This window comes from Mauremys reevesii, linkage group 10 (assembly GCF_016161935.1).
Source record: "Mauremys reevesii isolate NIE-2019 linkage group 10, ASM1616193v1, whole genome shotgun sequence".
Taxonomy (NCBI): Eukaryota; Metazoa; Chordata; order Testudines; family Geoemydidae; genus Mauremys; species Mauremys reevesii.
In genome coordinates, this window is record NC_052632.1 from 82,980,782 (window position 1) to 82,997,123 (window position 16,342).

A 16,342-nucleotide genomic window follows, 5' to 3' on the forward strand; every position below is an offset into this window, starting at 1 on the left:
GCGGTCCGGTCCCTCCAGCACCCGGGGGGGGACCCTGTGTCGGGAGCGGTCCGGTCCCTCCAGCACCCCGGGGGGGGACCCTGTGCAGGGGGGTCCGGTCCCTCCAGCACCCGGGGGGGACCCTGTGTCGGGAGCGGTCCGGTCCCTCCAGCACCCGAGGGGGGACCCTGTGCAGAGGGGGTCCGGTCCCTCCAGCACCCCGGGGGGCCCTGCGCCTTTTCTCTGGCGCTGTTGTCCTCTCCGCCCGCCCCCCGCGCTGGCTGTGGGTGGGACCGGGGCGAGCTCCCGGAGGGGCTGGGAGCGGGTCCATTTCAGAGCGGTGCCTCCTTCCCAGCCCCCCGAGAGGAGCTATTTTTGCAGGCAGCCCTCCCACCCCCGCCACACGCGCCCCCCAATCTCCACCTCTCTCCTGCTGCCTGTGCCGTGATCGCGCCAGTGCTGCCGCGCCGCGCCGCGGGGAGGGGGCAGGCGAGCGGCTCCCGAGCCAGGCTCCGGCCCACGGGCGCCGGGCCGGGGACAGCGATGCGCGCCCGGAGCCCGGCTGCAGCTAGCCAGGCGGAGAGGAGCCCGCGCCGCCAGCCCTGCCCCTCGCTTCCCCTCGGGCAGGGGCCGCCTTCGTGCGGAGCCGGGCAGCCCCTGGCTCCCGCGGCGCTGGCCTGAGCCGCCCGGTCCCCTCGCCCGCGGCCGGCGGACGATGAAGCAGCATGAGGATGTGTGACCGAGGCGTCCAGATGCTGATCACCACCGTGGGCGCCTTCGCAGCCTTCAGCCTGATGACCATCGCGGTGGGCACGGACTACTGGCTGTACTCGCGCGGCGTGTGCAGGGCGAAAGCCACGAGTGACAACGAGACCAGCCGGAAGAACGAGGAGGTGATGACCCACTCGGGCTTGTGGAGAACGTGCTGCCTGGAAGGTATTTCCCCAGCCCGGCCCGGCCCGGCCCGGCCCGGCCCGGCGGAGCGTTCGGGGCAGTTCGGGGCTCCGCTCAGCCCCGCTCTGGGGGGACATCGGGTGGGATGGGGGCTGCTCCTCCCCTCGCCCGCTTTGCTTCCCAGCGGCACCGGCCAACTCGTAACCCGCTCCCCCAGGTGTCCCCGCTCCCATCGGCCCCCGGCTTCCTCTTTAGATCCCCTCCCCCAGCCATGCCAGGAGAACTGACCCCCGTGATGGGGCCTGGAGCCCCCCTGGGCTGGGGCACTGCGTGGCCGGTCCTTTCAGGGTGAAAAGGGGATAGATCCCTGCCTCCCGCTGCAGACAGACGCACAAGAAAGAGCCCCGCAGGTTTCCCATCATTGCGAAATCAAGTGTCCGTTTTAACAAGACCTGTTCTCGTTTGGTTAAAGTTAAACTTTTCTGCCTGACACCTGCTCCCAAAGAATCTCTGATTTACTTACACCCGTAGGAACAAGCGGCCCCTTTCTGCTCTATTCACTGGTTTGCAATAGGGGCTGGGAGTTCACACTTTCTAGATACAAACACCGCCAGTGGGCGAAGCACAGCCTGAAGGAAATTCAGGGCAGTTTCTGTCTGGTCTGTGTGGTCATGGGCCAGGCTCTGGGTGGGGCCTCTCTAGTTCTGGTGACCTGGCGGTGAGTGGTGAGAGCCCTGATGGTCCACAGACAGCATGATTAGAGCTGCTCCTAATGCCAGGCGCGGGTCAGCTTCCCCACGGTGCCAGTTTGGGCACCACGACTTCCCTCGTTTTCTGAACAGCCCTCTGTTGCCGCCTCTTACCAGAGAAACAGCTGTTTTAGGATGGGGAGGGCCATAGTCCCCCTTGATGCCCATGCTCCTTTTCCAATTCAAATATGACACAAGCAGGTCAAGTAGCAATGTGCTAGGGGAGATCCTAGTCCCTGTTCCAAGCCCTGAGCCTGAGGTCTGGATAGATACTGCCCCCATGTCCAGTCTTTGCTGGACTACAACTGGATGATTCAATCCATTAGACCAGCAGGTCTCAACTTTTTGTATGCTGAGCCCTCTGTCCAGGAAACAGAAACCAGTCAGACACCCCTCTTCTTCCTGACCATGTTAGCTGGGACAGGGACTGCACCTCACACATCAGGAAAGGCTGCATTAGATACTGTATCTGGAAGGAAGCACCTACCATGCCCATCAGTGCCCCCATCACTCACTGGAATCCAGTTTCCCAAGTCCACAAATGTCTGTGTCAGAACTTCACTCTGTAGAGTACTTCTGCATCGCTCCATAACCTCCTTGCCAACAGCCAGAGCTCTTTCTTGTGTTCTTCATCGGCTGCAAATGTCTCCAGCCCAAATCGGCTACAAGCTCCAAAGCTCAGTATGTTGCATCTACATCCATTTTTCAGAGTTATTTCTGCCAAAAGTTATTGCACGCTATGTTAATTAGGAACAGAAAATTATGAATGTGTAAATTTGGCCTGAATCCAAGCCCTGGTACCTGAGCAGTAACCAGTGAAGAGAGGAGCCAGGTTGGGAAGTAACTTTAAATAAATTGCAGCAGCTGGTTCTGTAACCACCAAATATATGTGTTAAGCTGGTACTAAGACATGAATGGCCTTTTTACAGCACAAAGCTCCATTCGTCTCCCTGTTATGCACCTTGTAATGGAAAATTCTCTCTCTAACCTGGCTAAATAAGCTGTGATATTTCTAAGGTGCCTATTTCCTTGGTGTCTGAAAGTGCTCAATACTTGATGACAAGTTTATAAAACATGTTCCTTCTTTTTGTGTTCCGGGTGTGTATGTGTAAATGGTATTAAAAGCCTGGTCCAACGTTCACTGAAGTCAGTGGGATCATTTCCGTTGCTTTCCATGGGCTTTGCATCAGACCTTAATTGTATATAAATGAATCTGTGGTAAACAGTCACTCTTTTGGGGATGGGGACAGGGAAAGAGCCAGGTGTGTGAAAAGTGTTAGGGAGGCACAAGGAATGTCTGAAATTCTTATTTTTGTGTGTGTTACATTTTGTGTGTGTCACTGATGTAACTCACTGCTTTGGAACAAACCATGAGAGAGAACAGGGTTGGGTTGGTTTTAGAAATTAGACCCTGGTCTCTTGTGTAACACAGTCAGTAAGGTGCCACACAGCATCAAGCTGAAGCGCCAGTCTGAATAGCACAGTTCATTTCCCATAGGTCAGGGATGAAATCTGAGCTGACTAAGGAGAAGAGTGCCTGACATTGCTCTAATCACTCCTGTGTTGTATTCCTGTCTTCCACCCTTCCTCTTGTCTTTTGAGGCCCCAGTCCTACAGCTGAGAGCTTCGCAGTGGATTGCTGCACTGGGACATTGGTTTCAATCCCCAGCAGTCTGCCCATGCAGTATTATTTGCAGGACTGCGGCCTTTGGGCAGGGACTCTGTCTACCATTGTGTTTGTGCAGCAGCCAGTACCATGGGGCCTCTGTTCTGAGTGGGGCATTACTGTAGTAATGGCCAGTTTGGCCACCACTCACTTTGGCTGATTTTGAGCCAGTAGCTGAGCTGCAAGGGACCCTTCACTGTTAACCACTGAGCCACCCAATGCTTATGAGTAAACTGCCAGTTCCAAAGGCAGTGGAACCGCTGGAGGTGCCTGGCCACACAGTGCTGGATGCTACAGGCACTGCCTTGATATTTGCCTGAGAAACTAGTTTGTGTTTTGTGTTCTGTTAACTGATCTGATGCTAGAAAAGACAAATTTGCCTCCAGCAAAGTGTGAGCAGCAGCTCAACATTCTCAGCTAGATAGAAGGGGACATTTTGCTGAAATAAAAGAGCTCTGAATTTCCTTCTCTAATTCAATATATTTTGTCCAGCTGTTATGTTAGTCACTTTGAAACCCACCCGTCTCTGCTGTTCAGTAACATGGCTGTTAAGGTAGTGCATGGAATACTTTTTATGCACAAGATATACTGACTGGTTTCTAAGGGAACTATCTCCTCAATCATACCTGAATTTATATATATTCATTTTCCTGGATTGGAAATACTTGAATTTTGCCCTATATCAACACTAATTGGAAATGAAAGTGGTGAGTGCAAAGATGCAGAATATGCTGTTAACATTAACAGGTGTTCTTGGGAAAGAGAACTTGTCTTGAACAGTTCATGCTCATGGCTTTTTAATGTATTTGATGCAAAGAAATTAAATGGCAAACTGTTACATGTTAGATTTTCTCTACCTGAGTGTTTATGGTAGATTATTCAAATGACCAAAGTGAGTGTTGAGCTTGTACTGTTTCTCTGATGCGTTTTAAATATATGTCAGTTATACATGCACAGTAGCTGCGTGGGAACAATTTATATCACATGATTGTAGAAAGCCCATAGGCAAAAGAGGATAAATCTTGAATGAACCAGCAAAGGACCTATGTAGAGACACCCACACTGGAAAATACAAATTAATGGTTGACTCGTTATCTAAAGTCTAAGCAGGAATTCACAGACTACCATGCTAACGTGGCCTTTGTTTTAAATTGCAGTGTTTGAATTTTAATTATCACTTGTAGAATATGTGAATATCTTATTAAGCTACCTTATTGTGCTTCTTGCTCAAACTTGACAAATATATTTTGTTCCTGTGCATCGTCTTTGGTGGTTTATAATAAATTGTTTTTCCTCTTCTTTGACTTCATGGTTAATATAGAAAGGGGAAAACGCATAGAACTTTTATGGAGAAAAGGAAATAGTTGAGCTGGGCTTTGGTTCCTGAAAAGTAACAGCTGTTTGGTTTCCATCAGATTTAATTTAACTCAACAACATTAAATATAGTGCTCCTAATTGTTCTCTTCCATATGCTGGTGTCAGTCGGGAGTAACTCCAAGTTATTACAGAAGTGTAAACCAGGTGTGAATGAGAGGACAACCCGGCCCAGTTTGTTTGAATAATCCATATTTTAAGCACTGTCTTGCCTATTCACCTTTCTCAGGCACCTTCCTCACTACGCCCAGTCCCAAATACAGGTCTCTCCAGGTGTAACCCTTAGGAGCACCACCACCATCTTTCTAGAGAGCCAAAGTTATTGCTCACCTTCTTGAAGTGAGAGTGGCTAAATGACCCCTCAGTGGTTTGAGCATTGGCCTGCTAAACCCAGGGTTGTGAGTTCAATCCTTGAGGGGGCCATTTAGGGAACTGGGGTTAAAAAAAAAATCAACAAAACAAAAAACTGGGGATTTGTCCTGCTTTGAGCAGGGGGTTGGACTAGATGATCTCCTGAGGTCCCTTCCAACCCTGAGAGTCTATGATTGTCTATAAACCTTTCTGTAGCTGACCCTGTTGTGGCGTTACTGCGTTAAGTAGCAGAATCCCCACTTAACTGTGTTTCATACCCACTGCACTAGGAAGCTGACGACCTCAGGCTACTCACTGGCTGAGCTTGCCCTTCTGGACCATGTACTGGTCCATCCAGGTCGGTATTCTGCCCCCAGAAATAGCCATTGCCTGTTGCTGCAAAGGAAGACAAAAGCCTCCATAATGTATCCCAATGGATAGAAATCATTCCTGGCCAGCGAAGGTGATCAGCTGACCTTTCATTACAGTGGGGTGCCCCCTTGTTCATTTGCTCATCTCACACAATTAGATAGGTTCCTTAATGGTCATAAAACTATCTAGTACTATTTAAAAAAAAACCTGCAGCCCCACTCACTGTCACAGCGGCCTCCTGGCTCTGCCCCTGGATCCCAGCATGGGCTGTTTTTGCAAGGCTGGTAGCCATCTGGCTGTTAATATCCTGTCCCCACACTGGCTAGACTCCCCAGTGGAGATCAGACTCCACGGTGCTAGGCGCTTGTAGCAGGCTAGACTCTGCTCCTGCCTCTTTGCACGGCAGAAACTGGCTCAGACGCTGCTGGCTGTGTATGCATCATGCCACGGATTTGAGCTCCCTCCGCCAACACTTTTAGACTGTGCAACAGTCTGTCTACAACATCCAAAGGGCTCGTAGTCTACATAGACAAGGGGCAGAAGGGCAAACAGGGACAGGTTGGCCCTTAAACATGAAGTATATGTACTGCTGCTTTGGACTGTATTCTGTCTGCAGATAGCGAATGAAATTAGGTTGTGATCACTTGTACCTAGGCAACCATCATGTTTTAGTTCTGTGATCAATTCATCTTTATCCATCAGAGTCAGGTCTAATATAGAATTACCCTGAGTTGGTTGCGATGCTTTTTGTGTTAGAAAGTTATTTATAATGTTTAGAAGCTACAAGGCAGCATGAGACCTGTAGCACGTCCGCCAGACTGAAACCCCCCATGATAACACAATTGTTTTTTCTATATATTAGAGACAGAGGTTTAAAGAGCTGCTTATCCTGTTCCTTCATCTGGTTTGGTGTCTGTAATAGAGCCCCATCCACCCCCTGTCTTGTGATTTGCCAGTTGGAACACGGATCCATAAAGATTCCAGTTCCTGTTCTTCCGGGTTGTCAGTAACTCGAACACTGGCAATGGTATCTTTGATGTAGTGTCACCGCGGCCCATTCTATTGTTCCTGAATAGGGTTTATCCAGTGACTTTAGCTTGTTTAGAAGCCCAAGCAAAGGGCTGGAATTTAAAGGGCTTAGGGATGGGGCTGATCATAGAATATCAGGGTTGGAAGGGAACTCAGGAGGTCATGGGGGGGGAGGAATAGCTCAGTGGTTTGAGCATTGGCCTGCTAAACCCAGGGTTGTGAGCTCAATCCTTGAGGGGGCCACTTAGGGATCTGGGGCAAAAATCACTACTTGGTTCTGCTAGTGAAGGCAGGGGGCTGGACTCAATGACCTTTCAAGGTCCCTTCCAGTTCTAGGAGATTGGTATATCTCCAATTATTACCTTTATTACCCCCTGCTCAAAGCAGGACCAATCCCCAACTAAATCAATTTTTTTCCACCCCAGATCCCTAAATGGCCCCCTTAAGGACTGAACTCCCAACCCTGGGTTTAGCTGGCCAATGCTCAAACCACTGAGCTATCCCTCCCCCAGAGCCAGGGCAGCCAGACTGTCTAGTGAACTCTTAGTTACCCCTCAGAAGGGGACTAAACTTGACAGATGACCTGGCTGGAGACCTGGGGCAGTGAGAACCAGGGAAGACAAAAGGTCTCCAGGGAGAAACCCCTGGGGACATAGAAGGACTTAAAGTTAGCCCAGGAGGGACTGAGAACTGAGCCCAGAGACAGGGCTGAAGACACTAACAAGGGTACAGTGATAGTCCTAGCTGGACCTTTGTTGCCCCAGGAGACGTTCATTTATGCATATTGACGCTGTGTGACTTGGCCAGAGGGCTGCACCACTGAAGACCTGCCTGGCCAGGTCAGCAGCTGACGGGGCATCAGGAGCAAAGAAGAAAAATCGCAGTACCACACCCAGCCCATAGGAGGCACTCTCGAGAGGTGAGCATCCCCCCATGATAGGTGGTTTAGAGCCACCTTTGTTCCAGTCCCACCCCCTGCGTTCTGCACCAGGTGTAGCACGGCTGGACTAAAGACTCGAGCTCATGGCCTCCAACCCATGAGTAAAAGTCTCAGTGGAAGCGGGTACGTGGAATTCCTGGACGTTCTGATTTTGGATTGTGGTTAAATAGCGAGAGCCACAGACCGTGGTTCTGAAGGGAGCCAGGTCACAAACTGCCTGCCAGACCCCGGGACCTTTCAGACATGCCTGTTCTCAAATACCCAGTTGCCCTGAACATCCATGTAGCCAGTATTTAGCCAGAGACGCAAATGGCTTTAACCAGCTCCTGAGAACTAATCTTTGAGAAAGTGTCTTGGGGAGGGGGTTGTTTCTTTCTTTTTGATAGAAGGCCTGCAGTGTTCTCTGTTAGAACGGCAGTGTGTTTACATGGCTCGAGTACCTGTATTCAGGGCCGTACAAAGTGACAGTTCCACACTGCCTGCGAGCGGCGCGGAAGGAGTGAAAGAGCAGTCACTGTGATGGGTGAAAGTGAAATGTGTGCTGTGAACCAGCTCCGAGTCGGGCATTGTATAACGGCACAGGAGCGGTGTGTCGTCTGGCATCTCCCGAGCTGTGACTCTTTCATAGCGGTGGAAGTCTGCATGTGAATGAGGCTTATGTGGAATTTGACCATGTATGGTCGCTGCTTCCATTACTGTTGTACACAATTCGGGATGGCTAATGAAGGCTGAAAAATCCCGAGTTGAGGCTGATTGCTGTGAGATGTAGCAGTGGTTTTAAAGGGAGAAGACCCTGAGGATTATTACAGGAGAAAGGGATCCTCCAGGCTTTACTGCTGTGAAAAGATGGGGGATAATATGCTAACTTCCTGGTGGTTAGAATACAGAGATTCAGATGAGTGTGATTGAATGGTGAGAACATGGCAAGAGGAGTTGCAACCCCTGACTCTGCAGTCATGTAACCTTGTGCAAATCTTTGCACTTCTGTGTCTGAGTTTCACCATTTGTACAATGGGATAATGACACCCACCTCTCAGCAGGGCTATGTGGGTTCATCCATATTTGTTAAATGCTTCTGAGTCTGTGGATGGAATGTGGTCTAGAAGTGCAAAATGTTATTGTCGGTCTAGGGAATATACAGACAACTGGCAGAGTAACCTATTGAGCTCAGACACAGGTGGGATCACCCCACGCTCTCTCTGGACACGGCCCATTTTGTACGGGCACAGGGGAGCCAATCACTTCAGTACGTGGATCAAATGCTTGCAAATTACATAGGGGAGTTTTTGTTCTAAAGCTGTCGTGAGTAGGTGCTGCTCCAGTTCCCACCTGGGGATGATCTAACTCAGAAGTCCATCAAACAACTTGAACTAAAAAACTCGCGGCTATTGGAACTCCACTGATTGAAATGGAGTCACCTCCTGGATGGACCTCAACCCTTCTCTCCTGCCTTGGGTGTAAAACAATGGCTACTTACCACGGCACAAGTATCCAGCTTGAATGTTACCCCCACATGTCTATATATGCTGGGTTCATACAGGGCATATCTAGTGCACAGAGCACTGGGCCTGGAGTCAGGAGACCTGGCTTCTATTCCAGCTCTACCTGTGACCTTGGGAAAGTTGCTTTCTCTCTCTGTGCCTGCTTCCCTTTCTCCTCTGTTTAGATTGCAAGCTCCTCAGGAGAGGGACTGTCTCTTGCTGTGTATATGTGCAGTGCCTAGTTTAATAGAGCCCTGATCTTGTTAAAGGCATCTCCAAGATCCTGTAATATTAGTAATTAATTAATAAAATATGTGGAGACATAATTGCAACAACTGCAAGCAAAGAGTAGCTATGAATGGAATGATGTTGGATTGGAGGCAGGTCTCAAGCGGGGTTCCATGGGGATCTGTTCTGGGGCCAGTGTTGTTGAACGTATTGATTAATGACCTGGATGTAGGTATGGAGAGCAGACTGATCAAGTTTTCAGATGACACAAAGCTGGGGGTGGGGGGTGGGGTTGCCAAAACTTTGGGTGCTAGAGCTAAAATTCAGAGGGATCTTGATACATTGGAGAACTGGGTTATGGACAACAAAATTCAGCAAAGACCAATGTGAGGTGCTGCACTTAGGGAAGAAAACCCAAATGCACAAATACAGAATGGGGGATAACTGGCTTGGCAGCAGCATGGCTGAGAAGGATCTGGGAGTTATGGTGGATCACAGCCTCAACATGAGTCAACAATGCGATGCTGTTGCAAAAAAAGCAAATGCATTTGTAGGTTGCATTAACAGAGGCATAACATGCAAGTCATGGGATGTGATAGTACCACTCTACTCAGCGCTTGTTAGGCCTCAGCTGGAGTATCGTGTCCAGTTTCGGTCACCAATGTATAGAAAGGATGTAGAGAAACTAGAAAGGATCCAAAGGCGAGCAACAAAGATGATCAAAGGGATGGAATGCAGCCATATGAGCAATGGCTGAAGGAACTGGGTATGTTTAGTTTGGAAAAGAGGAGATTAAGGGGGAATATGAGAGTGGTCTTCAGATACGTGAAAGGCTGCTCCAAAAAAGACGGAGAAAAGTTGTTCTCTCTTGCCACAGAGGGCAGGACAAGAGGCGATGGGTTCAAACTACAGTACAGCAGATTTAGATTAAATCTCAGGAAAAACTCCCTAACTGTAAGAACAGCTGGGACAAGGGAACAGACGCTTCGGGAGGTCGTGGAAGCTCCTTCACTGGAGGTTTTCCAAAGGAGGCTGGATAGCATCTGTCTTGGGTGGTTTAGACCCAACAAATCCCGCATCTTGGCAGGGGGTTAAACTAGATGACCCTGGCGGTCCCTTCTAACCCTGTGATTTTATGATTCTAATAATGTATGATAGAAGCCTCCTTTTACTCAGGTAGGAGTGGATAATAGAGGCTGTTAGTTTTGCGTTGCCAGTGTTGGGGCATTTTCACAGTTGTAATGTTGTGAGGCTGTTTGTTTTAAATTCCTAGTTTTGCTCATGCAAACCAACTCTGGTCCTAGGCTTGCTGTGCAGCACCTACTTAATGCATTTAAAACAGCTACCGATCAGTCCAGAACATATTGTGATTTTACTTAAAAAATACCTAGATGTACATTTTCAAAAGTGACTAGTGCTTTTTGGATGCCCAATTTAAGATACTTTAAAGGGGCCTGGTGTGCAAAGAGTGGGAGCTCAGCACTTTCCAAAAATCAGGTCCCTTTCAGGAGTCCCATGTTGGACACCCAAAATCACCACTTTTGAAAGCCAGGCCTTAAAAAAGTACTATAACCCCCAAATGGCATCTGTGTCCCAATGCGTCCACAATGCGCTGTGATTGTTCTGGGTATCTTGACAGGAGCTCTGATGAAATGGCCAGGATGTTAAATTCTGCTAAGTGTCTCCTATATCATACCAATTACTGCTCACATGGATTTTTGTAATGCACGTAATGTACACTCCAATAAATTGACATTAACCTCATTTATCAAGTTAACACAAAGGGTTTTTTAAAATGTATAAATAGTTAGCACCCCTCTGTGGCAATCACATGAGGGCTCTCATATAGAGAAGGGTGTCAAAGTGCATAGTTCACCTTGTAAATGACCCTCTCATAATAAGACAGAAAATATCATGTTGCCTCTATATAAATCCATGGTACGCCCACACCTTGAATACTGTGTGCAGATGTGGTCACCCCATCTCAAAAAAGATATTTTGGAAAAGGTTGAGAAAAGATCAACAAAAATGATTAAAGATATGGAACAGCTTCCATATGAGGAGAGATTAATAAGACTGGGACTTTTCAGCTTGGAAAAGAGACAACTAAGGGAGGAGACGATAGCGGTCTATAAAATCATGACTGGTGTGGAGAAAGTACATAAGTGTTATTTACTCCTTCTCACAACAGAAGAACTTGGGGACACTGAATGAAATTAATGGGCAGCAGATTTAAAACAAAGAAAAGGCAGTATTTTTTCACACCACCCACAGTCAACCTGTGGAACTCCTTGCCAGAAGATGCTGTGAAAGCCAAGACCATAACAGGGTTCAAAAAATAACTAGATAAGTTCATGGAGGATCGGTCCATCACTGGCTATTAGCCAGGCTGGGCAGGGATGGTGTCCCTAGCCTGTTTGCCAGGAGCTGGGAATGGGCGACAGGCAGGGCCGGTGCAACCATTTAGGTGACCTAGGTGGTCGCCTAGGGCACTGGCATTTGGGGGCACCATTTTCTTTGGCGGCGGCCGGATCTTCAGCCGCCCCGGTCGCCGCCGGCATTTAGGCGGAGGGAGCTGGGCAGGGGAGCGCAGGGAGGGCTACCTGCAGCAAGTAAGGAGGGGGCAGCCACGGGGGAACTCCCCGCCAGCTTACCCCTGCCCTGTCTCCTCCCCGAGCATGCCCTGGCTGCTTCACTTCTCCCACCTCCCAGGCTTGCAGCACCTAAGCTGATGGGCGCTGCAAGCCTGGGAGGCGGGATAAGTGAAGCAGCCATGGCATGCTCGGGGCGCTCGTGCTTGTGCGTAGAGCAGGGGTGAGCTGGGGTTGGGGAGGTCCCGCGGGGGGGTGCCTCAGGGCAGAGGGGGGGAGCTGCCATGGGTGGGGGGTGCCTCAGGGTGGGGGCGCGGGGCGCGGAGGGTGCAAGGTGGAAGTTTTGCCTAGGGCGCAAAACATCCTTTCTCCGACCCTGGTGACGGGATAAATCCCTTGATGATTCCCCGTTCTGTTCATTCCCTCTGGGGCACCTGGCATTGGCCACTGTCGGTAGACAGGCTACTGGGCTAGATGGACCTTTGGTCTGACCCAGTATGTCCGTTCTTATGTTCTCTCCCTGGCTGATTCATAGAGCGGCTCTGCCATGGCCTTTGTTGTTATTAATTCTTGTCAGCACAAATAGCACGTATATGCCTAAGGAGGTAAAGCACCCAAATCCAACTCCCTTAGGCTGCTTTGACAACCCCATCCTTGGCGCATGGGAAAGTGATGAGGGAAATGGAATGAAAACTCAGCCTCTTCTCCTCACCTCCCTCTGTCTTCAGATATACAATTACCGAAAGGCACTTTCAGAGCCATCTAATATATCTGGTACATAGTACAAGGGCACAAGGAAAGGGAGTGTTATCTAGTGGTTGAAGCACAGGTCTGGCAGCCAGGAGTTCTGAATCCTGTCCCCAGCTCCGTAACTGACTCCCTCTGTGTCCTTGGAGAAAGGCTAGAACTGTAATATAACCTTTTACAATCTTTGAAATGATTTCTTGGACTAATTTCTTGAATTTAGTTTAGTCATTGATATTTAGGAAATAGTTGAAGATGTTTTTTCAAAAGCAATCTTCAGAGAACTCATTGTGGTTTATGGCTTCACACTTCTTCCTAAAGTTATTTGTATCTTTTCTTTTCTTTTCTCTGGGGTTAAATGTACAAATTGAATCCATCTATTTTGCCATTCCTTTTGTGAAATCCTAAAGCCCAGACTATAATGAACCCTGGCTCAACGTGAACCCAGACTTCAGGGAGAAAGTAAGGTATCAGCAGGCATCTAGAGAGATTCCTTTGATTAAGGAGACACCTGCTGTGATAAAGAGTGACAGTGTCTGTTTGATTACTGGTGTCTTCTTTCTTTGCTCATGTATATTGACAGAGCTCCACAACAGCTCAATAAATAGAAGACATTTCAGAGTTTGTGCTAAGGAACACTATTGCATTCCTCATTATATCATTTTAAATTGATTATATAACAAACAAGTGTTAACACCATTGATTGGCGGGACTAGCCCTGATGATTCACATATGAGTCTTTACAGTCTTATCTTCTAAGCGACATGCTTAGGTAGATCAGCTCAAACATTTTAAATTTAATATTTTAGAAATATAATCTGCAAGTAGGGCTGTGCTTTATTTTAAAGCACATTCCATGTCCTGATGAATATTTATATCCTAGGAAAATACAAAGCAGCCTGCTTGAAAGCCTTAACCTCTTGTTGCCATTACCCAAAGGAAACATAAACATCACTTGACATGCACATCTATTTTGGGTCAAATGGAATTTCTGAGGGGAAAATATTGAATATTGGCTACAATTGACTGGATTGTGACCTTGCTTGACAAATATATGAAATGAATATAAAGGGATTATTATCTGAAGTGAAATTAACCTTGGCCCACCCAACACACATCAAAAAGATTTCAGAACAAAATCCATTTTTGTTCTCGAATTACCATGTATTCTGTGATGACAAAAAAAAAAAAAGGAAAGGATTGATTTCTGCAAAATGCAGCCCAGAAAAATCAGACCTTATCCCCCCAGAGCAGAAACAGAAATCCATATTGACACTAAGACAGAGATTTCCATAATGGTGCAAAAAGGCAAATGTGTGTGTGCAGTTGCTGAGACTATAAACCAAAGTACAGTCCTTGTGCACACACATTATGCACATACGTGCAGTTATAAAACAGGGGCCTCTCTGTCCAAACCCATTGGCCCATCTTCATGGAAACCACCCTTGCCAACAATTATTTGTTTTTAGCCCTTCTTAGAGAGCCCAGAATCAGCTCTGCACCGGTGCCCGGATACCATGCTATGGAGTGCAATGTGAACCCCAGGGATCTAGAACCACAAAAGGCAAGAAAAACAGTGTTCATGTTGTGAGGTGTTAGATCTACACCTGTCTTGTCAAATAACAGCACAATATTAATGGTGCTGGAGCCTCATTTATTGGCTTATATAGTCTTCTGCCAGGTTCATTTCCCTTCAGTGTCTCCTCCTCTTCTGGTCCAGTTTGAGCTCTCGGTTGTCCCCTGTCAAGCCTTGAATGCTCTAGGATCTGGTTACTTTTGCAGATCATTTTCCCCCTGTGTTCCATTCTGCTCTGCATCCTGCCCAGTCACTCGTGTTGTTGATTGCTGGGATTATCCTCTGCAGGATCACAGGCAAGGCACCTCTCACTGGAGCAGCTCTGCCTGTGGAGCTGACTTTCCCAAGTTCTCCACCAGAGGCCAACTCTGATGCACTTTAGGGCATGGTATAGAGCTCACGTTTTTACTGAGTACTTTAACAAACTGCCCTTGAGGTATAGTATGTGCCTTGAGCCCGATTTTAATCTAGTCATCTGTAAAGTCAGCTTGATGTTTTGTGTATTTATCATTTACTGTGAGACTCGCAGATGCCACAGCCAAGCACGGTCAAAATAAATAACTGCAGCTGTTATTCCAGGTTATGTATCTTGTCCTGTGAGTAACTTACAGCGCTGCTTCTGAGACTGACGGAGTCATTCCATCTCTAGCAAGGACAGAGTGAAGTTAAACCATTTTCTGCTCTTGTTTCAATCACTGCCCTGTGAGTGGATTTCACTTTCTCACCATGTTTCACTGCAGACAGCCTCATAAGGAGACTAATTTGCCATTGTTCTATTTTAATTTCAGTCCCAGGGACAAGGAACAGTACCAGAATTTTAAAGCTTCAGACAGGTGAACTGCAGCTGTCAGTTCTATTTGAACTTTTCCAGTAGTTTGTGGTGTGTTGGCTACTTCGTGTCTGCTCTTCAACCACTTCCCATCCTCAGAGGCACCTAGCCTGTAGCTATTCCATGGTTAGCACTTCCAAATAAGGAATGATAGAATGAGCTCATGAGTATGGCATATTGTTCCATTTTGCAGCAGGTAGCAAGATACCCTTCTTTTGTTTCTCTATCTCTGACTTGCAAAATTCACCCCCATCACCCAGGCTGAGTAACTGCATTTGATAGGCTTGAAAATATAAGCATTTTTTGTCATCATAATAGTAAAGGACAGGCAAATAGATTATGATTCCTGGACAGGTAACATTTTATGACAATGTTCTCAGGTTCTATATATTTCTGATCTCCCCTCCACCTTGGTATTTAGGCTACTATTATAGTATTAAGAATGCTACTATTTTGGTCTGCAAGGGATGGCCATCTCCAACAATCCTTGCATCAGCCATTGCTACTCAGTTTTATTAAGTAAATGTTTTTATTGTATGGAGGACAACAAAACTATAGCAATTACAACGAAATAAGCAAACCCCATATAGGTAAGTACAATGTAAGGCCATATCCATCTTACTGGACAAGAATATTTTACACTTGTTTTATACTCGAAGAAAAAGAACCACAGTAAAGAGAAAAGTGGAACAAGTTAGAGGAAACTAGGGATAAAAGACACTCAGTATGGTATGTCAGATAGAAGAAGCCCAGCATAGAGTCAGAGAATCCTCATCTTATAGCAGTGGCATTGGTCTGCTAGGCCAATTTTTATTTTTTAAAAGAGCTCAGCAGATTGGGTGAACGTTGCGTTCTGAGCATGTAATTAGGTACCTTCAGCGTAAAGATCACCTCTCCATAGTTATCTATCAGTTGAGCACCTATGAAATACACCCAAAGGTCATCAAATTAGAGGAGATATCTCCCCTTCTTTGAAGTGCTACTCAGTCTACAGCAGCCATATTACTTAACCTAATGTCCCCATTTTCTCATGGGGGGAAAAAAACATTGCCAAGTTGTTCTTATTTAGTGCAAAGGACTAGGATGAGAGCAGAAAATGTCATGTTGTTCCACACCTGTGAGCAGAGGAGAAGAGCAAAATGGGGGAATATATAAATTCAATTTTGCTGCAGTTTTCAAAGTCCCTGGGAATGCCACACATTAGGGATAATGTCATCAGGCAGGCATACCTTGTGACTTTTGCTGTTGGCAACAGGATAACAATTGGTTGCATTTGAGGGTGATGTGTCTGTGGCTCTCAAACATTCATAGTTTACGTTTCTCTAGTGAATTGGTGATTGCCATGCAAGTGTATTTTTACTATGTATTTGTGACTTGAATTGCAATGGGAAAAAACCAACCCTGAATATCCAAAGTGGTTACTAATAAGTAGCTACCGTTATTGACATATTTGTCAATATCACCTCTTTAAAACTATTGCCCTGATGGTGCTGCTTCTAATCCCCCAGGTATAATTCATCATCTAGGCCTGGGATAAAG

At 47.2% G+C, this 16,342-nt stretch overlaps 1 protein-coding gene across 1 annotated transcript in view; it reads left to right on the top strand.

Moving 5' to 3' along the window:
- Positions 1 to 445: 445 nt before the first annotated feature.
- The window catches only part of CACNG3 (calcium voltage-gated channel auxiliary subunit gamma 3), a 60,934-nt gene continuing 45,037 nt past the window's right edge, over positions 446 to 16,342 (top strand). Inside the window, exon 1 of the mRNA XM_039490092.1 lies at positions 446 to 915. Within this exon, the coding sequence (XP_039346026.1) occupies positions 705 to 915 (211 nt within the window). The 5' untranslated portion in view covers positions 446 to 704. The remainder of the gene's footprint in view (positions 916 to 16,342) is intronic.